General features: G+C 50.4%; 1 protein-coding gene across 2 annotated transcripts; it reads left to right on the forward strand.

Moving 5' to 3' along the window:
- The first annotated feature begins 1,552 nt into the window (after positions 1 to 1,552).
- On the forward strand, positions 1,553 to 20,494 carry SYNGR1 (synaptogyrin 1). Of its 2 annotated transcripts, none has more exons than XM_005488641.4 (4): positions 1,553 to 1,812; positions 12,356 to 12,593; positions 13,449 to 13,594; positions 14,917 to 16,133. In XM_005488641.4, the coding sequence occupies exons 1-4, from the start codon at positions 1,714 to 1,716 to the stop codon at positions 15,013 to 15,015; spliced, it is 582 nt and encodes a 193-aa protein (XP_005488698.1). In that variant the 5' UTR covers positions 1,553 to 1,713; the 3' UTR covers positions 15,016 to 16,133. The 2 variants fall into 2 exon arrangements, with proteins under 2 accessions (XP_005488698.1, XP_005488697.1); XM_005488640.4 differs by lacking the exon at positions 14,917 to 16,133 and adding an exon at positions 16,140 to 20,494 and having other exon boundaries at positions 1,556 to 1,812.
- Positions 20,495 to 24,802: the final 4,308 nt, after the last annotated feature.

The raw sequence follows: 24,802 nt of genomic DNA on the forward strand, positions 1-24,802 counted from the left end.
GGCTGATCTAGTTGAAGATGTCCCTGCTCATTGCAGGGAGGTTTGGACCAGATAACCTTTAAGGCCCCTTCCAGCCCAAACCATTGTAGAATTCTGTAGCTGGATGTGATGGAGGAATGTCCATCTTCTACCACCAACCCGCCCCTCAAAAGGAGCCCCACAAAAGGTGAGGAAAGGTTGCTCACTCTTTGGAACTCCCAATGGGAGCCCATGGCTTGGCTTTAAATGCTCCTCCATCTCCCTCATACATTCGCCTTTCACTCTTGTACGTTTTTTCCCACTGCTGGGCTTAGGGAACCATGTCATAACCCAAGGGCTTGCTTTCCATTCCAGATTATTAGGGACTTTGCAGCAGCCAACAGACCACTGGTGTGCAGCTACTCTGCCCAACAGGCACATGCTGAGGGGCTGGAATTGCTCCTAAGGCTGGAAGGCTTCTCCCCACACATCCCTTCCTGGCTGTGCCAGGGGCCATGGTGGCAATGTGAGAAATGGAGAAGCCCAAGTTACTGTCAAGGCTGCAGCCTATGGAGTGCAAGGTGTGTATTGTGCAGTCTCTGCCTCCTAGAGTCAGGGAGTCTCCCCAAAATCTGGAGGCCCCATGTTCACAGAGGGCCTTTTTCCACCCCCTCCTAGGATGCAGTGTGGGTGGGGTGGTGGATGCTGGAAACGAGAACCCCAGGCTTTGCTGCAGAGTGATCCTGAGGCTCACCGAGCATCTTTGTCCAGGGCAGGCACCTGGTGAGGGATACCAGGTTGGGCCCAAGGGCCCAGCCTTACCCCTCTGTCGGGAGGCATCCCAGAATGACAGGACTAACTGCTAAAAAGTTCCTTTTAAAAGTCCCTAAAGAGGTCCCTTTCCTCCAGGGACCTCTGGAGATCACTTCGTCCTCAGGCAGGGACACCTAGGGCAGGTGACATGGGAAGGCACGAGGTGTCTCTGCAGAGGGAGGCTCCATGACCTCCCTGGGCAGCCTATTCCAGTTGCCTCTGCCACCTCGAACGTAAAGAAGTTCTTCCTCATGTTGAAGTGAAATTTGTCGTGTTTTAGCTTATTGCTCTGCTGGGCACCACTGAAAAGTGTCTGGCACATCCACCCACCTCTGAGATATTTATATGCATTAATGAGATCCCTCTCAGTCTCCTGTTCTCCAGACCAAACAGGTCCAGCTCCCGCAGTCTCTCCTCCTAAGAGACGCTCCAGACCCCAAATCATCCTTGCGGCCTCTGCGGGACCCCCTCCGGTGGCTATTTGTCCCCTGCCTGGGAAGTCCAGGGCTGGGCACAGCTCCCTGGGGCCGAGCAGAGGCTGTGGGCGGGCGGGGGGCTGGCACTGCTGGGCCCCACAGCAGAACCCAAGGGTGACATCGCCCCCATCCCTGCCCCGGGGTCTGGGTGTCCTGCCCCGGTACCGGAGGTGTTCCCCGCCCCGCAGTGCCCGCACCCCGGGCACCCCGCACCCTGCGGCCCCAGGGCCCCGCGTTTGCCCCGCAATGTGCCGCGGACGGCCGCGGCGGCGGCGGGGCGGGGGAAGGGGAGGCTGCGTGCTCCCGGCGCGGCGCGTCCCCGTGGGCGGGCGCGCGCGGCTCGTCGCCGCCGGGCTGCCAGGCACGGCTCGGCTCGGCGCGGCTCGGCGCAGCCCGGCTCGGCTCGGCGCAGCCCGGCACCGCCCGCCGAGCCCCCCGCCTGCCTCCCGCCCACCCCCGCGCCGCCATGGACGGGGGCGCCTTCGGAGCGGGGAAAGCCGGCGGCGCCTTCGACCCGCAGGCCTTCATCCGGCAGCCGCAGACCATCCTGCGGTTCGTCTCCTGGGTAAGGCCCCGCCGCCCCCGCGGGCAGCACCGACACCGGCACCGGCACCGGGGCGGGGGGCGGCCCGCCGGGCTGCGGGGGGCGCGGGGCTCCCTCACGGGCGGGCGGCTGCCACCGACCCTGACCTTCCTGCACACCTGCATACACACTCACACACATAAAATCATTACGCTGTATGTTACATAGCATTATATGTTATTATATGTTATCATCATATGCTGTTATGTATTACATATTTATTATTATATGCTTTATATATGCATGTGTATGCGCATGTATCCACATATATATATAATATGCATGTGTCCATCAATATGTCTCCACACAGCCTAGGTCTGTACACAGAGATATGTACATATATGCTTCCGTAGCGTTTATGGCTATGCCTCTGTTACAGATATGGTTGTAGGGTCTGTCTCTGGGTTTATGTATATATATATATATCACTGTGTGTATAAATGTCCAGGCATATCCACACGTATGCATGCACATAGATGTACAGCTGTATGCACATATATCTGTGTGTGAGTATAGGCCCATATGGGGTGAGAGCAGGCCGGTTTGGGGTTTCTCCCGTGGGGAGGGACAGGATGAGTCAGGTTGGACCATGACCCTGTCTCGGTCTCTGGTGCTTTCCAGGGTGGGCTGTTTTCTCTCACTCTTGCATGCCTGTGTGTTTATGGTGGATGCAGGGAGACGGCAGGATGTGGGGTGTCAGGGGAGCCCGGGAGGGGGGATGCTGCAGTCCTGGAATTGCCTCCCTGTGGGTCAGAGGGTGCCGGGCTCAGGCCGCGCTGGGGGAGTTGAAGGGGCTCTGGGGGCTGGAGGTTGCTCTGCCTTTTACCCCTATCCTCTCAGCCCCCTAACCTGCTTCCCTGTAGCGTTTTCCTCTTGGTGATTCGCGGGGAAGGGGACAGGGAGAAAGAGGAGCCTAGCGGGGGTGTCACGGGAAGGTTTCTCCCTCTTCCCGTGACGCGGATTCATGGCTGCCCATGGGGCTGGCGCGTTTGCTCAAGAAGGTCATTGGGATTAAGGGAGCAGAGCTGCAGCAGCGAGCTGGCGGGGGAGAGATTGAGGTCTGAGCCGGGAGAGGAGAAGGGAGGGCAGGCAGAGCGCCGGGGAGACACATGCGCACGGGAGCTGCGAGGCAAAGCGGGTGGCTGGCTTTGGTAAATAAAATAAAATAAAAGCAGTGCCAGGTGCAATCAAGGAGGAAAAGGGAAGGTGGCCTGGCTTGCTGGTGCTGGTGGAGAGGCAGCCCTTGCCTTCCCAACCTGTGTGATATCTCCTCCGGGCGACTTGGGGGGTGGCTGGAGAGTGCCAGGACAGCTGAGGACGTGATTAATGTGGGCATTCTGTCTGTCTGTCCATCTGCCCGAGCTTGTTTACGGTACAGCACACCACACTGGCGGGGGGAGCTGCTGCTGGGCGCCAGGCGAGGGGGTACGCGTGCCCCCCGCCCCTGGGAGGCTGGAGTGGAGCCAGCCTGTGTGCCCAGGGATGATGGACGTGATGTGACCTACAAAGGCTCTCCCGTTGCTAATCTCTGTGGCAGAATTTTATGTTTTCTCTATCTGCCTCTCAGTCTGGTGGGTTTTTTTCGTCCAAGCACTGCAGGATTTTGGCTTCCCAGAGGCACCAGGTGAGGGAGAGAGAACAAGAAATACATTTGTTTTTTAATTAGGCACCTAATCTGCTTCAGACTATCTCAGACGCTGTTGGCTTGATTGCTGAGCTCATTTCTGTGCCCTGCAAGGTCTCCCCTGGCAAGAGGCACTTTCTACAGAGCAGCATCTCCTTGGGACCCCACGCTATTTCTCCCTGCCCATCTGACCTTGACAGAGGACAGGATGGGATTTACCCCAGACACTTCACTTGGCCCTGGAAATTGAAGTTCTTTTGCAGAAGCTGGAGATGCTCCAGGTCAGCAGTCCAGCAAGGGAGGATGGCATGGCCATCATGGTGCAAGGCTATGCCTTCCTTCTCCTGCTTCTCCACTGGCTTGGTCTTGTGTGTTGTCCTGAGCATCTCTCCTTTAACAAAGCAGGGAAACCAAAAGCTCACCCCAAATATTTAGTTGTAGTTTTGGTCTTTTCTTTAAACTTGAGACCAAGAGAACTCCCTGTGGGCAGTGAAACCCTCTCTCAGGCTGTCGCAAGCATCAGACCCTTTATGGCCCCTTCCATAAATTGCATTAGCTTTTCTGAAAAAAGACTAGTTTGTGGTTTTCTTCCCTTCTCACTTCCTCTGAGAGGGGGTTCCATGGTTCCAGTGGTCAGAGGTTTTCCATTGTAAATCTGTTTGGTATCTGTTTACTTTTGTGATCTTTTGCCCTTCAGTTTAAATGGTGCTTTTCCGTCCCTGGTGTTTTCCCCTGGGTGTTTATAAACTGATTGCATCCATATTTAGACTTTGCAGTGCCAGGCTCCATGAACCAAACTCTTCTGGTGGCCAAAGCTCTCCCTCCTCGTGGTCTCCCTGAGAATCCTTCCTTTCACATGCTTTTGCACACACTGAAAGTATTTTGCCTGCCATCTCCCGAGATCTCATTTGCCTTTATCCTGCTCATGGCATAAATGGTGCATTGTCCCTCCAGGGCAAGCTGGAGGCTCCTTTTGGCCTTTTTCACGTGATGAGCTTTCACTGAGCAGAAATTCTCATGATTGCTTCCTTAGGCAGTGACCTTGTGCTTGGGTCAGGCTGCCTTTTAGCAGACTTCATGATGGCACAGAGGTGCACATGACTTTTTACTGAGAGGCACCAAAACTGGCTCCTGCCCACGGAGTTTGCAGCCCAATTGAGGCAGCAGCAAATCTCCAGGGAGAACTGCAGGATCAGGAACAGATGGGATGACCAAAGATTATTTCTGTTGCTCCTTGCTGAAGAGGAGATAGGATAAATTTGACAAGCAGAATGCTAAACTGTGGAAAGAGTTTAGCAATTCTGGAACATCTGTTTGCCACGACAGTGTTGTGAGGCAGCTCAGGTTTCATGGGTGCTTTGGAGGTCAGCAGGCACAGCAGAGTGAGTGTCTCCCTCCAGAAAGGTTGCCTGGTGTGTGTGCAGGTGATAGTGGTGGCTCTGTGGGGTTCCTGTGTCATGTTTGGGTGTTTAGGTGACCCAAAAGCTGCAGCCATTGGTGCTACAGCTGGAGCTAGGGGCGTTGGGTGACCCACACCCAGCTGGGGCTGCACAGCTCCAGGATTCTTCTTGAAATAAAGCAGGCAAGTGTGAGCACATCCCTACATATTCCCACTGTGTCCTGACCCACAGGGCAGTGCAGCAGTGCTCTCCACAGCCGGTGCAGGGGAGCTGGGTGGCTCCTCTGCAGCCCACAGGCGTTGGATATAGCACTGGCGCCATAAATAAGTAAAATGCTAATTGAAACAGGTTGTTCCAGGTGCTCCTGTCTGCTTGAAAATCTGCTTGCTGGAGAAACTGAAGTGTTGCTTGATGTAAAAGCCTAACAAGGCAAAAGTAACTCAGTTTTTGGAAGCAGGCCCAGCTTGTTTTGACGTGGGTTTGAGTAAGAGTATTTCTAACCAGAGCTGCACAGACAAAGCAGCCCGTTAAAACTTGTCACATAGGCTGAGGTGCCAAGTCCCCCTCTGACACCAAGGACACTGCCTCTCTGAAGGGAGGTTCAGTGAGGAGAGGCACTCAGTCTCCTTTTCCATCACTTGCTGCCGGTGCCACCATGTCCTCTGGCTGATAGGAGCATCCTATCAGGAACACTTGAACTGGTACTGGAAGGGCTGTCCCCTGTGTCTCCTGGCACAGCACATCCCAAGCAGCTCCAGCTGAGCAGACAAGGCAGGTGAAGGACAGGAACCACATTCCTGGCTTCCCCATGAGAGGCTGGCACCTGAAAGCTGGAGGATGGGAGCTAGTCCCAGCATGGCAGAGAGCCCCATCTTCTGCCTTGCCAGCAGGTCCCTGGCTTGCCACACTCTTGCTTGGCTTACAGCACCACTAGTCTCTTCCCAAGGACATAGTAGGGGCTTGCAATGGCAGTTAAACTGAGCCTTAGAGCCTGGAGGCCTTGTTAGTCTAAAACCAGCTGCAGCTGGGCTCCCACCTTCCTTCTGTCCCCAGCTAATTTAGCTGAGATCTTGCCCATGTTCCTGACTCCTGGCTCATGCTTTCTGCCTCTGCTCCCCCACTCCATTTTGCTGCAGCCCCCACGCTCCCTGGCTGCGTGCTTGTGAGGTAAATTGGTGCAGATGAAAGGAACATGAAAGTTCAAAGCACGTGCTCTCAGTCAAGCCCTAGGGACAGTTCTTCAGGGGATGCCCTTGCCTAGGTCAGCTTCAAAAGGATTTTTGGGGGTTTGCTGTCATTAAGATTGGGTGAAAGGCTGTGTCACAAGATGAACAACAGATATGCACAGTTGCTCAGTGATTCAGGTTGGATACAGCAGGTTGTGTTGTTTCCAGCACAGCATTTCCAGGAAGGATCTTGGAGCAGAAACAAATCTCTCATTAATGATATTTCCAGATAAAAATCTGAGAAGTAGCAATAGGGACCAAAGACAGTCAGAAACATGAGCAAAAAATAACCATATGTAGTCTGCTGTTTGAAAACATGAGAGGCATACGGGGAGAGGCACAGGAGCTGCGTGGTGATGGGACATGGCTAATGCAAATATTTGTGTGAAACAAGGCAGCAGAGAGGGCCTGTGTGGCTGCAAGAGGAGCAGGCACTGCAGGTGGCACGGTGTGCAGTTCTCTGCCTATGCTGGCACAGCCAAGCCATGGAGGGGGAGATGTGGTGCTAGAAAGAAAACTGAGCTTTTCATCTGGGAAAAAGATGCAACTTCTAGGCAGCCACTTCACTGACCAGTGGCACAGCAATGTGGGGACCATCTAGAAAGTACAGAAGAACCTGGATACCAGCATGGACATGTGATTGTGGAGGGCTGTCACCAGCAGTGGTGGGACAGGAGATGCTGTTTAACCATGGGAACTGCATGAGACCTGAGCACAGGTCTGGTGGGAGGCAGAAGGGTTAATGGCCAGGCAGTCAGCTGCCAAACCATGTGAAAAAAAAAGGCTGGCTGGCCAGGAAAGTGTGTCCCAGATCCCATGGCAGGAATTAGGGATGCGGAGCCTTTCGCCCCTCAGTCACCTGCTCCGGCTCAGCCCTGGCTGGGAGCTGGTGCCACATGGCTGATGGCCAGGGAGGGTGAGCTGGGAGGGAAGTACTGGCACAGCCGTGCTTTTCCCCTGTCCCATGTTCAGGGAAATGGGGTCCAAGGAGACTGGCCTCCTCCAGCAGCTGCACAAGGCTCAGACTGTCGAGACTGTGGGCAGGAGTTGTTTGCGGCCTGCGTGGTGCTGGCTGGGGGGAATAAATAGAGGCCGCCTGTTTCCAAGCTGCCAGTCCCATGCATCTCAAAAGCTCATGTGTTTTCTTCAAAACGAACCAAATACAAGTAGATTTAATGACAATAATAATAATTATTATATTCCATGTCTGTGCAGGGCACTCCAAAGCTTTCCAGAGACTCCATTTGCAAGTGGCTGAATGACAATGAAAGCCAGATCATCTCTGCCAGTTTATCATTTGCACCCTCTCCTGCTCTTGCTTTCTTTTTAAACAGATTCATTCCTGGTCATTACCAGATCAAACTCAGAAGAGGTTATGGCTTCGTTCTGCCAGAGGGGGATTTGATTTAAAGTCCCATGAGGAATATTATGTCATTAAACTATTTCCTCTCTATAACAGAATAAAAAAGGGGGTATGTGAGAGGGAGAGGCAGCACGCAGTGCGACAGAGGCTGTGACTGGAGGGCATTGCAGCGAGCCCGAGCAGGCAGCTCGGCAGAAACCTTCTTCACCCTCATCCCAACCACAGCCATCATGGGGATCTTGGGGATGAAGGCAGGAAGGCAGCATGACAGAGTGCTGGGATGAGGTACAGGAAAATCCTAGTGCACTGCCAGAGGCTGGCCGTGCTTTGCATCCATCACATGATGCTCAGGAGCGTCTGATGCACGGCTGGGGATGGGCAGCATGGTGGAAAGCGCCTCACATGATGCTCAGGAGGTTTTGCCTGGCTTTCTGCAGGGTTGAGCCTGCAGTGGGGAGGGACTGGAGAGCCTCTCTTCTCATCTCTCACCTTTGCCTTTGGCAAAACCAGATCACCTAGTTTACCAAGGGGAAAAAAAAGGTGTTTTATGACAAGAGGCAGAATTTTGCCTGGTTTGCACTTTTCTCACTGTAATGAACCCTTACATGCTTGTAAAGGCCAGCATGAGCCCCTTGAGAAACAAGGAGAGGAAAACTCTCAGCTTCTCTGTCTGCTCCCTGCAGTGCTAAGCATTAAGTTCATTTTGCTGCGTCTCTTGGCACATTGCTCTGCCTGTGTCAGCTTTGCAATGCACCTGGCTCTGGCTGCACTTGGTGTCCTCAAAACTCTTGGATGGAAACAGGAATCGAGGAAAATGATGGCAACAACCTATGTGGATGTGGTGTGTAAGGAGCAGCGAAGTGGAGCAAAGCCCAGTCCCAGCAGCAGGGCTGAGTTGGTCACATCTTTTCCACGTGCTCTTTTCTGTCCCTTTTTTCAGTGTAGCCAAATATATTATTCCTTATTAAATGAGTACCTCCAGACAGGCCACACACCTGCCCAATTGATGTTGTTCTTGGAGGCTTAAAGAAACCCTCTCAACCTAAAAATCTAGTTAGTTCAAGTCTGTTGACTGACTTAAGTATCCTTGCTGAAGAAATGAAGCAGCTTAAGTGCACAAAGCTGGGGATGGTTGGTTGGTTTTCATTACCAAGCATAGGAAAGTGGCCAGTGATCTCCCTCTGCAGAGTGGAAGGATGGGCTGCATTTGGGAGCTTTGGGAGACCTCCCGTTGGCCTGCAGACAAGCCACTTGTCTGCATCTCACTGCTCAGTCAGGAGAAGACTTCTGCCATCTTCTCTTTACCTCCTCTTTGCAGTTGGATGTGGTTTTTGGGCCACTTTATCAATGGCTGTAGGCAAGGCTTTGTGCAGCAGGTGTCAGATGGGGGGAGAAGACACAAGCAGCAGTAACACAGAGCAGTAAGAGGCTTGTGCCAGTGCTGGTGGTCACTGGTGTTTCCTTACAAGTGCTGCAGATGTGCCAGGAACAGAAATGTAAACACTTCATCCTTGAAACTTGGTGCTTTGTTTACCATCTAAGCAGTCATTCATTCTGCATCTGCTGCCTGGATCATCTTGCAGGGCATGGATTGTGAAATCAAGGAAATAAAATATATTTGCTCTTTCTAAGATGACTTGCCACATCAGTGAGCTTCCACCCAGCTGCTCCCTTACCAACAAGGAGTAGCTGCCATGGATGAAGTGTGCAACTGCTTCTCCTAAAGGCTGCAAGATCTAAGCTCGTAACTATGATTTTTTTAGAAAATTGGTTGTCACAACAGTTTCCAGGTATGGACATCATGGCAATGAAAGAGATGATGTTGCCTGTCAGCAGCAGCAGCAGCAGCTGGTTCTTTTGCTGTCCAGCTCTGCCTGGAATCTCTGGTTTGAGCCTGCCCATTCTTGCCCAGTGAATGGGCAGTAACCCAGCCCAGCTCAAGGCTTCTGTGCACAGTGGGTCCTCAGAGTGTTTTGCCTCCAGGGTGGTGACAGGCTGGCAAAGGGAGCACGCCCTCTCTTTGCCCTCTCTGCAGTGCCAGGAAGTGGAGCATGGATCAGAGCTGATGCCAATGGTGAGGAAAAACACAGAGAGAAGAAGACATCTTGTAAGCTAGTGTGCTTTGGCCCATAGAAAGCTTTCCTAAGGACAAAGAGTACTTTGGGATGGCTGTTTCAGGACAGAGAGGATAAGCATCCACAGTGTCTTATTCTGCTCACAAGTGAGAACATGCTTAGTGGAATCTCCCTAGAAAACTCCTAAGATCATCTGAAACCAGATGCTTGCCTGTAAATCATACCTTGGGCACCTCCAGGCTGTGAAACAGGTTTCTCTTCATAGGAGAGAAGTCTGGCATCTTGCATGGCTGCAGGTGGAGAAAGGAAGTTAGAAATGCCACCTCTGCTTGAAAATTAGGGAGAGGCACAGCTCTAGTCTTGTGACTTTGAGCTGTGCCTTTATGATGTGCCAGCATAAAGATGTATGAAAGAGCAAATGCAAAAAGAAATTATTCTGTCCAGCCCAGCAGCAAACCCAAAGCAGAGAGGAGATGTGTATCAGGATGTGTCTCTGAGGAGAGACCATTGCAAAAGTTCATTCATCCCAAATGAGTAAGCAGAGACTCACAATAAATCTCATTGCAAGGGTTTGTCTGACTCAGGGAATCACCATTTTACTAGTTTTGAGTCCTAAACCAAAACTGAACACCAGACTATGCTACTTTAGATGCTGTTCCTCACCTTCCAAAGACAAGATAGGCTTTCTATTGAATGCTGCAGAGAACAGGGCACCCACTTTGTAAGCTCAGTATGTGGAGGTTGGTACTTCAGGTGTCAGCATCAGTGCTGGTCACAGCCTCACATTGGGATGTCACTTCAGGAGTCTGTCGGCTCTCCCTTGGGTCAGAGGAGCAGGGTGTTATATTCAATAACCCTAAGCAGACCTGCCAGCCCAGCCTGTTGTGAAGGTGTGTGAGACATCCCACTGAAAGAGCCTGGCTGTAATTTTCTGCAATTCTGCTGCTTTCCAAACCATTCAGGCTGAAATTTTGAGGACTAAATCTTGCCTCTAACAGAAGAGGTTCTTATTTAATTTTCACGGGCAATTTCTGCGAAATACGATCAATCTTGATTTGCAAGAAGAAGGAGGAGGAGGAGGAGGAGGACAAATCGGTTATTTTACTTCTAAACTTAAAAAGCTCTTATGATTTTCAGAGAACCCATATAGCTCCTACGCTTAGGAACACCAGCTTCCAGCTTTTTTTAGTTTGCTCTAGTGTGATACACCCAATTTCAACAACCCAAGTGTGACCCAATTATGAGTCTTGAGGTGAAAAAATAATATTGGTGTCAGCGGATATTTGTTGGAGTTTTGCAGGTGAAATGTGGTTGATGTTGAGTGTCTGCCCAAGGGCTGTTGGGGGACCCTGGGTAAGGCTTTTCCTTTGGATCTTGATGCCCCAGGCCAAGCAGCAGAGGTCTGTGCTTTGGATCTTGGGTATCCAACCTCACTGATAATAGGTGGTGTATTGGGTTGGCATTAATCCAACATTTTCCCTGCACTCACAAAGCTGCTTTTCTGGGTTGTCTTCTGGTGCTTGGTTGGGTTAAGTGGAACTGGAGTCCTGACCAGGCAAACACTCAGACCTAGCTCCACTTCCTGCAGGAGACTTGGCCTCATCTTCTTGTGTGCTGCTTCTCCCTGGGGATGGGAGGGTGGTTTCAAAGGTGCCAAGTCTTGTTGTGCAGACATCTCCCAGGCTGGCAGAGTACCCTGGTGATGCCCTAGTGCACTTCATATGTAATTTCCTCCCATGCTTGAGGTCCCATTCCCATTTCTCTGAGGCTCTTCTTGCAGGCAGCATCCAGTCAGCTGTTCATAGTGAGGGTCTCCAGATGTCCTGAAGGAAAAATCTGTACATGCTGCCTTAATATTCCCCTCTTTCTTCTGTGGGGAAGCTGTTTATTTGAGATGCAAGGTGCAGGACTGGGGCTGCTGTAAATAGCTCTGTGCTTTGGTGAACCTGCTGTGTCAAAGAGGGACAGCCTTGCAGCAGGCGACGAAGGCTAAGCCCATGAGCAAAGATTAGACCAGCAACTGCGGATTAGGGCATTTCTACCTGCACTCATCCTTAATTCTGCCTGATTTAAAATAACATGCAGTGGCAGTGGTGGTGACAGGTAGGGAGGACTCAAAGTGGCCCTTACAAGTGGACCTGGAGTAGGGATGTTTGGCCCCTGAAATCTATGGGGAAGATTGGAGGGTGTTGGCGTATGGGTAAGTGGACAGGATAGGTGGTGTCATGGAGTGGGCTGATGGAAAACTGGTGGAGAGAGGTGTGTAGTGTGGGGAAATGGGGAGAATGGAAGCCCAGCAGAATGGAGCTGCAGAGCAGCTGTGGATTGTGGGAAGGTGGATGGGGTAAAGAGTGTAGTAGCTTGATAGATAAAATCAGTGAACAGATGCATGGAAGAAACAATTAATCTCTTGAAGAGAAAGGAGTGAGTGGGAGAGTAAGTGCAAACTAAGAGGATTTCCACTACTAGAAGCCATTGTATGCAGGCACCCACACCAAAACCATATCCCAATTTACATTCCATGTCACCTCCCTATGTGTCTGTGGGAAGCCACCCTTATTCCAGACTGCAACTGCTTTGCATCGCTTTAGGTCAGATGGATAAAAAGGTTCAATCTAAAAATGTCCTATTATAAGTTAATCCTCAGAAATAAAATGAGACCATGTTCCCAGTAAATTCCCTGTGGCTACAACTCAGGCAAGGCAGCCGGGCAGGAGCTCAGCAGAGCAGAAAGGTGCTGGTGAAGGGTGTCTGTCCCCTGCAGAGCTCTGCTCCTTTCTGCTGGTGCAGAGAGATGGGGCTTGCCCTGATGTGTCTCCGGCCTCCCTCCCCCCCAGGTGTTCTCCATCGTGGTGTTTGGCTCCATTGTCAATGAAGGGTACGTGAACCGCGTGGATGAGGTGGAAGAGCACTGCATCTTCAACCGCAATCCCAATGCCTGCAACTATGGCATTACCGTGGGTGTCCTCGCCTTCCTCAGCTGCCTTCTTTACCTGGCCCTGGATGCCTACTTCCCGCAGATCAGCAGCGTCAAGGACCGCAAGAAGGCTGTGCTCTCGGACATCGGCGTCTCGGGTGAGCTTCCCGGCCCTTTGGCCCTGCTGGCTTGTTCCAGCTGTCAGCAAACTGCTCAGTGTCAGGCTCTCCATGGAGTATGGCAGAGGGACCAGGAATGGAGTGAGGGCAGCAGCAGGTGAAGCACCTGGATTTGCTAAGGACTTTGGGCTTGCAAGTTCTTTCCCAGTTAGCCCCTTGCCTGGCATTCCTATGTACAGCTGACAAGAGAAGGGAAGGGATTGTGCCCTGTTTTACTGTTGCTTTGGACTGCCTGTTTCCCTCACTGCCAGGTGTCTGCCCGTGCTTGGCAGAGGGTGAGTACCTCCTACCTTCACCCTTTCCTGGGGGCACAGCATGTTAGTGATCTTTCAGCACCTTTCCTTGATGTGAGTCCCTGAGCTGTTCTGTCCTGAGCACAAGCTGGTCTCCGTGTAACTGCAGACCAGCTGCTTCCCACTCTTTTGCAGTTCCCGTGGAAGAAATTGCTCTTTGCTTGTCCTTGCAGGACAGGATTGTGAAGCAGTGGCTGTTTCATAGAGCCCAGGTGATTGCTCTAGTACTGGAAGCCCTTCAGGCTCCCTCCCAAGGCCAAATGCAGGTCCTATGATCAATCCAAACACAAGCAAATGCACTCTCCTGAGGTCCTCTCTGCAGACACCTCTTGGTCACCTTGACAGCTTGCTGTCAGGGAGCCTGCCAGCTCTCTTGGGCTCAGTCTGGCTGAGCAGTCAGTTTTGCCCAGTCTGCAACACAGTGGTGGGTCTCAGAGGGTTGAAATTTCCAGAGAAATGTAATATGTGTATGTTATGCTCACGCATATCTTCTTGTTGTCTTTGTCCTTCCCTTTGGCACGCTGGTGATGATCCATCCCAGCCTTTTGGGCATTCCTCTGGTTCGTTGGCTTCTGCTTTCTGACCAACCAGTGGCAAGCTTCGAAACCAGAGGACAATCCACTGAATGAGGGAGGGGATGCAGCCCGAGCCGCCATCACGTTCTCGTTCTTCTCCATCTTTACCTGGGTGAGTAGAGTAGCCATGACATGGGATCTAATGTCCTCTGTGCTGTATTATCTTATGAGGAATGAAAGGAGACTGGCTAAGAGTGGGGCCCCTGGGATCTCAGTTCACATGGCTTCTGAGAAGGAAATGCAGGAGAGGAGGTGGTTGAGAAATAAATTTGGGACTCGAAAACTTGCATGCAAAAAGGTTTTAGAGCACTAATAAGCACAGTGAGCAAGAGAGTTTCATATCCCTGTAAGGAGCATTCTCAACAGATCTTTAATATGACCTTGGACAAGCCAGCTCCCCAACCACCATTGTCATAGAATCATAGAGTAATTTGGGTTGGAAGGGACTTTTAAAAGGCCATCTAGTCCAACCCCCCTGCAAAGAGCAGGGACATGTTCAACGAGCTCATATGGCTCAGAGCCCAGTTCAGTCTGACTTTGAATGTTTGCAGGGATGGGGCATCCACCACTTCTCTGGACAACCGGTTTCTGTTTTCTCTGTGTGTCAGAGGACTTAACAGCATTTTCACCTTACAGACACTAATCAGAGAAGGGAGCTGCAGGCCAGGGGTTGCACCCATCTCCCTCCCACCTTTGCTCCCATCATGCAAAATGTCATCATTGTTCTTCTGGATTCTGCACCCACCACTGGAGTGCCGCCTCACTGTGTCACCTTTTAGGAAGGTGATAGTGCTGTCTTAAGTGCCCTTTCCTCAGCAGTTCTTTATTGCCAGTTTCCTGGAAAAACTGTTGGGTGAAATATAAATATCTCTGATTACTTCCTCCTGCCTCTGAGTGCATCAAGCACAAGTGATTTTTTCTGAAGTGACAGGATAGTGCCAAGCAGGAAAGCATTTTACCCTTGTCTCCATGCATAAGCCCTTGTGGCTTTATCTTCTCCTCTTCCTACAGGCCCTGATGTTGGGCAGGGGCCAGATAGGAAAGGTGCCATAAAACCAAGGAGCTGTCAAAGAGGAAGGGGGGCTGCTAAGGGTTGTGCTGTCAGCACCCTCGCCACAGTGACACCGGGCAGGATTGAGGGACAGCAGTGTGTGTTCCCTTCATGAGCTGTGTCCTGCACTTGAGAGCTGCCAAAAACTCCTTGCAAGCTCCAGCAGAAAGTGAGACAAGCAGCAGGGTTTTTGCAAGGGGTCCCTCAGGACACTTTTGGAGGTGCCATCATCTGCAGTGATCCTCTCCCATGCACAGGCTTGCAAGTGGCCAAAATGGCATCCTCTTCCCCTGATTCCTCAGGGGGCTTTTTATTTCAGTCAAACACTCTGGTTTGCTCTACCTTACTGATTCTCCTTCCCACAACCCTCTCTCTCCTCACAGGGCTGCCTCGCATTTCTGGCTTTCCGGAGACTTGGAGACATTAATTTTCAGGAGGAATACAATACTCTGTTCCCTAATTCCCCATCCTTGCTGCCTTAGTGCCCTTTGCTGATGAGAGAATTTGGGGGAAGGGGTGGAGGGATGCAGCTGGAGGAGGTCACTGAGCAGAGCTGGTTCCAATGCCCTGACTATGAATGTGTGCTCACTGCAGGGCATGGGATGGGAAGATATGGGCCATTGAATTGGAGTGGGGTTGTCCATTAAACGGGGGATCTCCCTCTGGAGAGTTGGAACTGGCAGTTTCTTGTCCTCTTCTGCTCCCTTCTCTCCCTCACCCATACCCTAACTAATGCTGTGTAACACCACTGTGCCTTTTTTTGATGACTGCTCAGACCTAATACTTCAGCCAGGAGATGCCCTCTGCCCCCACTATTTTATCTCTTCCATTTCTTCCCAGACCTCATTCCCCAAAAACCTTTCCCCCGTCACTTGCTAGACTCCTCAGCTCTCTCAGGGATGCTCTGGGACAATGAGCCGTGCCTGCTGAACCCCGTGCCCAGGCTCCTGCAGTCCTCCAAAAGGTGCTTGAGGCAGGAGACAGCAGTTTGCTTGCTAACTGTCCCCTGGTCTGGGAAGCAGCTGCCTTGCTTCCTGCTGCTCCTTCCCAAGGTCTGTGCTACACCTTGCAGATGTTGACTGGTGAAGGTGTTTCAGGGGGTGACCTCTACCTCAGTACATTGTGTCAAACCCTGCTTTCCTCACTGGCCCTTACAAGTCAAATGGCCTCGTGGCCGCAGCCCAGCAGCCAAGCCCTCTGGTGTTGCCAAGGCAGATTGCCTTCCCACAGCCAGGAGGGGCTGACTGGGATAACCAGTGCCAACTGAGCCTCTGCCACCTGTGCAACGTTGGTGAAACCCCACTGGCAGACAGGAAGTGCCCTGAACATCCCAGAGAAAGCAGGGAGCTTTGGCAGGCCACACACAGCCAGCTGGTCTTGCAGCCATCCCTGCTCTCTCTCCTTGTGGACTCGTGCTTTCTATGGGAGAGCGTGGACTTCCATGCTCGTGGGGCGTTTCACCGGTGACCTGCCAGGTGGGCCTCGTGCACTAATCCGTAACCACTACTAACCCACTTTTGTTTGTTTCTCTTTTTCGGTACGTTCCTCCTCTTTTTCCTCTTCCCTTTCTGCTTCCCATGTCTTCCCTCCACCTCCTCCCTTAAAGGTGGGCCAGGCGTTCCTGGCATATCAGCGTTTCCAGCTGGGTGCCGATTCGGCCCTCTTCTCCCAGGACTACATGGACCCAAGCCAGGACTCCGGCATGCCTTATGCTCCCTACACCAACGAGGAGGATGCTCCAGATGCGGTGGGGACGTACCAGCAGCCCCCTCCAGCAGATGCTTTCGACACCGAGACACAGGGGTACCAAACGCAGAACTACTGAGCCACCGACGCCCCTTTCCCTTCCCCTTTCCCTTCTGCCCCCGTTCCCACTGCCGGCAGAAAGCCGAGGCACAAACAAGACACGTGCATAGTGGTACAAGAGGTGGCTCTCAGCTATGCTCCAGCCTTCTGGGTCATCTGTTTTTATTTATTGTTTTTAAAAAAGGCAAAAAAAAAAAAAAAGGAAAAAAAGGTTTCCCCATCACCTATTCCTTCTCCTCTCCCACCAAGCTACCTGCCAGAACCAAATTCTTACAAAATCTGCATTTTGAAAGGAAAGTCCCTCCTTTCCTCCTCTCCCTCTGCCTTGTTACAGAGGGCAGAGTCTGTCTTGTGAACAGGAGAAGAGCTATGGCACTGGCAGGGCAGGGGAAAGGGTGTTGGAGGCAGAACAGAAGAAATGAGAGGGACCGGGGACCTTCCTAGAAGAGATAGTATTGCTAAAGGCTGGAGTAGATGTGGGAGCATCCACATTGGTTTGGAGCACCTGGTGGCTCAGGGAGGAGAATGGTGTTGGAGTCAGCATTCAAGAGTGTGAGGAGGGGCCTGAAGGACAGAAGGAACAGCATTCTCCATGTAAAGACAGGGGAGCTTTTCCCTGCCACATGCTAGTGAGGGAGGGGTCCTTTATTTTTAGAGGGTTTGGGAGAAGTGGTATTGGAGAGGAGGAGAGTACAAGAAGAAAAAATGGGAAGTGAAAAAGAAAGATTTGCAGGTACAATCAGAAATCGCAGGCACGTCTGTAGGGTACAGCAAGAGACTGAGCAGAGCAGAGGGGTGGTGCCCTGAGATTCAGTCCTTCCTCAGCCCCCTTGGATTGAGGTGGAGGTGATTCCCCTTGTCTGTACATCCTGCTAGTCACTGCTCTTCCCAGACCAGTGTTTGATGAGGCAGCAGGGGAGCCATGGCCAGCCTCTGGGCCCAGACACTGTGCCTGTGGGAGGAAGGATGGAGGAGCTGAGCTTTCTAGAAGAGAGTCTTCAATCCAGCCAGGCTGGTTTGAGGAGGAGAGGGGAGCTTTGTCATTTCACCCAGACCAGGAGGAAAAGAAAGACAGTTTTGCTCCTCAGGTCCTGCTGAACCTTCCTCTGTTCCTCTGTTCCTTTAGAATAGTGCAAAGCCTCTTGCTGACACCATCTTTGTAGCTCACAGGAATGGAGGAGGACCCCACTTAGGAAGAAATGCTGCTGCTGGGATAGCCAGCATGTGTCTGGCTCTTGCGCAGGAGTGCAGCCAAGTGGGAAGGGTCCTGCCCTGTACGGCTGTGCTTTGCCTCCCACTCGGATAGGGAAGAGGTCTTGGTGTGCAGAGAATTGGTTGGGGCCAGACTGAGCTGACTGAAAACTGGTCTTTCTGTACTTGCCACAGACCATACCTTAGTGCTCTTCTGCAGCATCTCAGATCCTGGCTGACTCTAAAGCCTCGCCTAGGTGGCAGCAGCGACTGTTAGATAGAGCTCTTATGGGTGTCATTCCACACACTTCATGACTGTGCTCCAAGTAAAGACACAACTGTGGAAGCTCACTCTTTGTTCCAAGTTAGAAGTTAGGTCTGTGCCTGAAGACAGATTCCAGGTTTCTTCTAAATGGAAATAATTCAGCAATAGCTACCTAGAGAATTCTCCTGGGCACAGACATCTCTCAGAGCACAAGAAGCAGACTTTATCTTGCAGAAGTGAGAAGCTCCATCCCCCAGGCAGCCATGCTGCTTGATGCAACACTGGTCCCAGTAGCAGAGATCAGGAGCAGATCCAAAATCTGTCAGTGCCTGCACTGCACATCCAGCCTATTCCTCATAGCCCCCTTAGGAGTGGGGAGAATGGGACACAGGTCTGGGCTGTGGTTGTGTGAATATCTTATCTGGAGGACACCAAGGTTCCCAGTCCTTCCCTCCTCCCAGTGCCCCACAATGATAAGGAAGGGGCAGAAACTGTAGAGCAGCAGGGGGAAGTGGAGCAGTGTTCTCCACTGTATATACAGGCACCGTTTCTCCCTGTTCCTTCTGGCACATTTGTGCTGCTGGTGGCTGTCCCCATGGCTTGTCCTCCCCAGGCTTGGCCCGTCTCACTGGTTGTTACCCACTGGTGAGGACAGGAGAGGGGATCAGGTGGCCCTAAGGACACAGCAGGAATGACTGGGCACAGGCACACGTCCCTTGCTCTGTGCCTAGCAGTGAATGCAATACTGTAAATAAGAGGGGTACCTTTTGGAAGGAAGCCCCTCGAGCTTCATTTTCTGTGGGCTCAGCCTAATATTTAGGCTTGGGACAGGTTTACTTTATTGAGAGAGGTTTGTTGTGACTGGATGTGGGGGGAGCACCCTCCTGTTTGTCTCCCACCAGGGAAGAAGAATTGAATGATGAGGTGGAGGAGGAGAGAAGTTAGTTGTACTCACCTAGATTCATCTGTGTCATCCTTCATGCTTTCCTTTGGGGTGTGGGGAGGGAACCGAGAGGAGGTGGAGGCTATAAGGAACCATCCCTCAGCACAAAAATATGTTGTACCTTTTGGGAGGCCCCTCCTCTGTGAGTGACTAGGCACATAAGGAGAGGTACAGGCAGTATGTGGGGGATCTACCTGGGGCTCTGTGGTGCAGGGGTATCTTGCATGCCCCTTCTCCCATCAGAGTTGTGTAGGTGCCTAAACGCCATTTGGGGCTGACTAATGAGCAAGCTTTTCTTTACCCTCTTGGGCTTGCTTCCCTCATGTAACCAGCTGATGGCTCAGGTGGGCTTGAGGCAGGAATGAGCCTCCCCCTCAGAACCAGCACTTCAGTGGGACATGAGCCAAGTGACTTCATCTTGGGTGACTTCCCATCTCTCTGTTGTTCTCCTTGCTTTGTGTCATAAGAAGAGCATTGATGTGACACTACAGCAGTAGATACTCAAGACAGTTCTTGCTTTTGCTTAGGGGAGAAGACACTCTGCTTGGGTTCATGTGCTTTCAGCCTTTGCAGTGGAGGGTTGTTGGTAGCAGACCTGGGAGTGGGACTCTGCTTGTTTGCATGTAGCCCTTTAAAATGCAGAATGCAATTTCCAATGGCATTTGGCTGGTTCTGCAGCTGATGAGACATACAGACCTACCCAAAGGGCTGGTTATCTTATCTTAGGTGCTTCTGATAAGGTGCTGCCTATTTCTGGTGATCATAGGCGAGACCTGAGCAGCTGACTGGAACATGTCCCTTTTACATTCTAAGTGTGGGTGAGATCAGCCCTGCTCTAGAGATTAGGAGATCAGAGGGAAGGCTGTATAAGCAAAATGATAAGGCAGCTTTCTTCCCCCTCTGCCATTTGTCCCGATTACAGGGATTACACATCCCTTTTTGGGAGCAATGGCCCCTTAATGTCTTCTTATTTTATGAAGCCCCCAAGTAAGGGACTGTTTTGTGGAGGCAGAGGCTGTGAATGGCAAAGAGATGATGAAATGTTGCCCCAGTTCTGTCTGTGCATTCAGCCTCCTGATGTGTCCCCATCCCTGGATCACCCATGTCCCCGCCACCCTGTTCATCACCTCATCACACACCCTTCCTCTCTGCGTTATTCCTGGCAGTTCCCACAGGGGAGGAGGTGTCTTTGTCCCTGTACCCTTGCAAGCACTTGGGAGGACCCAGGAAGGCAGCATTGCAGGGTGATCCCCACAGGAGTCTCAGCTCCCATCCCCAGAGCAGGTACAAGGTAAGGAACCCAGTGAGGCCACCTCGTGCAGCAAGTTCAAACCATCCATCCAGACAACTCCCTGCTGCCTGTGTGGCATTTGTAACACCACCTGGGCTGCCCTGCCCCTTCCCCTGCCACATTACTGCCTGTGTATAGTATATATATTATATATATATATTTAAAGAGATGTATAATATAAAGCTATACATATATACGTATACCCGATGACTCATGGATGGCCTGCCGCATACAGGATCCTCTGAGTGGTCTTGTCGAAGCCCGAGTGTCCCTTCAGCCCTCCTCCTCCTCCTCCTCCTCCTCCTCCTCCTCCTGCCCCTGCCCCCGTCCCTTCCAAAATTCAACTACAGCGAACCCCGCCACCTCGGCACCTGTGTTTACAATGTCCTATATATTTGTGGTTAACAAAGTGAAGGTGGTAACTACTGGTGTCTCAATAAAGTTATGACGTTCAAAATAACCATACTATATGGAAAAAAAATGGTCTGGATTTTCTTCTTTGGGGAGGGATGGCTTTCTTAGCTTGGTTGGCTGCAAGAGCATTGGCTCCTGTGCTCCTGCATGGCCAAGCTGGCAAGCTTAGTGACAATCAGTGGCTTGGATGGAGGAAAGAAACCTAAAGAGCTGCCCTTATTAAGGTGTTTCGGTGGAAGCTAATGGTTGTATGTTTTACTTGGCCTGAGTTTCAAATCACACACACCATCAAGTGTCTCTCACCTAATCAGTAGGAAAACTTGAGGAACCTGACATGCCATGTTAGAAGTGAACTCTCACTGTGAAAAGGATGTGGCAATAGGAGGTGTGGATGGGGACTTACAGGAATATAGGATACAAATCCATATGGAAAGAAACACCTTCTATTTCCACACCCAGGGAAGCAGAAGTGTTTAGTCCTTTGATTGTCTTTAGTCATCTATGTGTGACCATTGCTCAGGTGTCTGGTGTACTGCAGGTGTTCAAAACATAATCAAATCCTGGGAAATGAGCTCTCAGGACCATTGTCCACAGTGGGTGTCAGTGGTTAGCAGCCCATCACTAAAAAAGATCTTGTTCCAACAGTCTTTGCAACAAAAATTAAATTCAAAATCCCATCCTGTGCTGATGCTTAGCTAAAGCTTCCCTCTCATCCCCTTTTAATGAGCCTGTCACCCAAGTACCTGAGTATCACATTTCCCAACCTTTGTAGGGTTTGAGGACAGTAAACAGAGGCACATGATGGTGAGCAGGCTCCAGCCAGTCCCCCAAACTCTCTCCCCTCTTGGGGCCACTACTGAGCACACACTGCAGCTGCACATCAGATTATGTGCAAAAGTGTTGGTGGACCGACCCATCTGTTTCATGATTAATCTTTGTTTGGACAAAGACCCTTCCTACAGTCACAGCTTTTGGGGTGGATGTTTTGTGGAGATACCAAGCCCACAGAAAGGCAAATATCTGTGTTGGCAGCAGGTGGTGTTAAGAACTGGTGAGACAAGATGTTGCCAAAAGCAAGCATTTCAGATGAGTAGGACTCCAACATTACTAGTTTGTTTGTGTTTTCTAATCATTTGAAATCTCTTTAGTTTTGCTCTCTGGTATTTCACATGCTTATGAGTCATGTTTTGAAGCTTCTCCCTGCAGCCATGACATCTAGAAACAATTCTGTTATAAAGTTGTTTTCTCTTTTTTTAAAGTTCACATAATCCCAGGACTCAAGGAGATGAAACTCTGGTTAGTGCATCAAGGAGATCAATAAAATGATATGAAACAACCCATTTGCCTCCCTCATAAATCCATCTGCCCTAAAACAGTACAAACTCTGTTTTGCAGAGTGGTTTGACTCTCTCTGGGGGGGATCAGCACACTCTCATCATTCCCCCTTTCTCTGGCAGTAGCTCTCCACATTGGCTCTCCCAATTCTCACAGAGGGTGCTGGGGGAAGGAATCTGTTGTTTCCAGCTTTCCTTCCTTAACACTTGTTCTTTTTATCACCCCATCTTATTTCTCTGCCCTTCCAGCATGGTTGGAAACAGTGGCCTGCAGAGAAACGATGAGTATTAGGGCACCTGTACCTGTGGGAAGCATCAGGCTGCAGCTGGTAAAGGCAGATGAGGTGACCTTGGGGTGGAGCTGTGTGAGGCCTCACAACGCCACCCCCCACCATCCCCTTCTGTCTGCCGTGGGAGCAGAGCGAGTGTGGCAAGCTGGTCCTGGCAGAGAGACCCTTCCTTCTTCCCATGTCACCTCCTGCAAGCTTTGCCAAAAATCATAGCTTTCCTTTCCAGCCCCAGCCTCTGTTAGCATCAAAACAGAAAAAAAGTCTCCCTAAACATATCTCACACATCATCAGTAGAGGGAAACATGATGTGATGGCTTCTGCCACCAATCTGGGAAATGCTTCCCAGCTCCTCAGCACCTACAAAAGCACTGTGCAGGGGCTGCCCCCAGCTCCCTGCTCCCCGTGACACATTCTTCAGTCATGCTGTTCATCTTTCATCCAGCAGAGTAGTGACCATGTTTCTTCCTTTCCTGCAGAGAAAGCTTCCACAAAACCAGGAAGGCAGCAGTACAGCTTGGAACCAGGAATACTGTGTGTATAATCTCTAGCACTGGGGACAGAGAAAATGGGAGAGTAATCACAAAGAGAGAGAGAGAGGGAGGAATGAGAAATGTGGGAATTCAACACGAGAGGGGGAGCTGTATATCTGGTAACCACTGAATCATATAATTCATTTACTTTTGCATGGATGGTGAGGTTCAGTGACCAATATCCTGCATTCCTGAGGAGATCTTGGCTGCATGGGAATACGGCACAGCAATTTCTGAGAGGGTAAGAAGCATAAACAGAGGTTAAATTAAGTTTGATCAATGCAACCAACAGAAACTCGGTGCACTATTCCATCTTCCCATTGCTGCATAAAGCTTTCAATGAGCAGACATTAATGGAGCAGCTCACAAGCTTCTGTAGCACTTTCCTTTGGAGGACTGTTAAATGCTGGACAAACAGGCATTTAATGCTGCAAATGGCCTCGTTTGCTAAATCCTACTACCCACATTTTTTCCAGGTCAAGTAGTTAATTGACTGACTCAAGGTTAGGGCAGAAGCTCAGTGACAGAACCACAGGAGTATCCAGGCAGAATCTGGCACAAGTATTTTCACCAAGAAAAAAATGCTTTGCACCAGGTCTGCATTCCAGCACAAACTAGCAGAAAAAAGATAAACCCAAATGACAAAGATTAGTGACTACGAGCTGAAGCCAGATATTTAAATTAGGAACAGGGCACATTTTGAACTGCAAGAGGTGACAAGCCGTTGTACAAACAAGGAAAGTGGCAGATTTTCTATCTTGTATCTTTAGGAAAGTTGTTTTGCTCTCTCATTGACTTCACATTCTGCCTTATCACACTCTCACACAGACTCTGCTCTTGTTAGTTTCAAAAGGACTCACTTATGGATAGAAGAAGACAGAAATGACTCCTAAATTCCCAGCCCTGCAATGCAATAGATGCTGACAGTCTCTAGGCACACCCAAAGCCTTGCTGATTTCAGTGTCGCTCTGAGCAAGGATGGAGTCTGACTGTGCTCATCAAGGTGCATGACTGCAACCTTCAGTGGCATTAAATAACCATAAGCTGCTGCTGCAATGCTGAAAAAGTGTCATCCTGTTTTAAAGCAAAGGCACTTGCCTGCAGCTTTTTAATGACATGGACAATGCTGTGCTATGCGTTTTTCTACAGGACTGGGAATTCTTCTTTTGATACTGGCAAGAAAACAAATCTTTGTCAGTACTAAATCTGTCCATTCTACTTCTAATACAGACTTCAGACCTATTCCTATAATTATTTGTACCTATTCACAGCTTTGCCCACAGGAATACTCTGAATGACATCACTGAGACCAAGCTCACAGAGAAGCCTAAACCTAAGGAAACTTGTTTGTAGACCCAGGTTCTAAATCCTGCATTTTCTTCTATCTTTGCATAAAAGAAGCTTAAAAAATGTAATTCTGCCCGTGTACCTAATTCTGGTTGAATGTCTGTATATTTGTGAGCCTTGCATGAAGGAGAAGGATCTGTAATCTTTGTATATTTTGAAGAAAGAAATGTAAGAAAACAATAGACAGAGGATTTACAGGAAAGGAAGCTGGAATCCTCTGGCAGAAAAATCCTGCAGCAAAAGCCATCATTCCATAGAATAAGGTTAATTAACTGGCAATTATTTCTGAAGTGCATCTGAATCGAATACATCTGCCACAAAGATGTCATTATGAGTGTATCAAGCCACTGCTGGAAGTCAAGACTATTTAACACTCCCACCCTCACCACAACTGTGCTGCTGCCCATGACTGAAACTGCACGTCTCTCATGTTGGAGCCCCTGCAGCCACAATACACGCAGGGAAACACACAGGGCTCTTCCTGAAGCCCTCCTGCCACAGCCTGACTGCTGGCCATCACACACATTAAAATACACCATTCATGCTCCTGGAGGGCTCTTCTGCTGACTTACAATATTGAGAAAGCAGTGAGATTGAATCTTGTGTCTTCCCTCTTCCCCAGCTGAGCTGATTCAATGGAAACAGCCTGTGTCTGCCAATAAAGGATCTCAAATAAGAGCAAACTCAGTGCTCTCTGATTTTGTCTGCATTGCTCAAGCAGGCATGCAAGCGATTTTACTGTTGTCCCTGACTTGAGACTAGCAACAACTGCTCCAAACAGCGGTGAGGATTGAGAACTACTTGTCATTTGTCCTAGACACCTTTCTACTGCTTCCCTGAGGACATGGTCCACCTACA

The sequence above is a fragment of the Zonotrichia albicollis genome, chromosome 4 (genome assembly GCF_047830755.1).
Source record: "Zonotrichia albicollis isolate bZonAlb1 chromosome 4, bZonAlb1.hap1, whole genome shotgun sequence".
In the NCBI taxonomy this organism is placed as follows: Eukaryota; Metazoa; Chordata; class Aves; order Passeriformes; family Passerellidae; genus Zonotrichia; species Zonotrichia albicollis.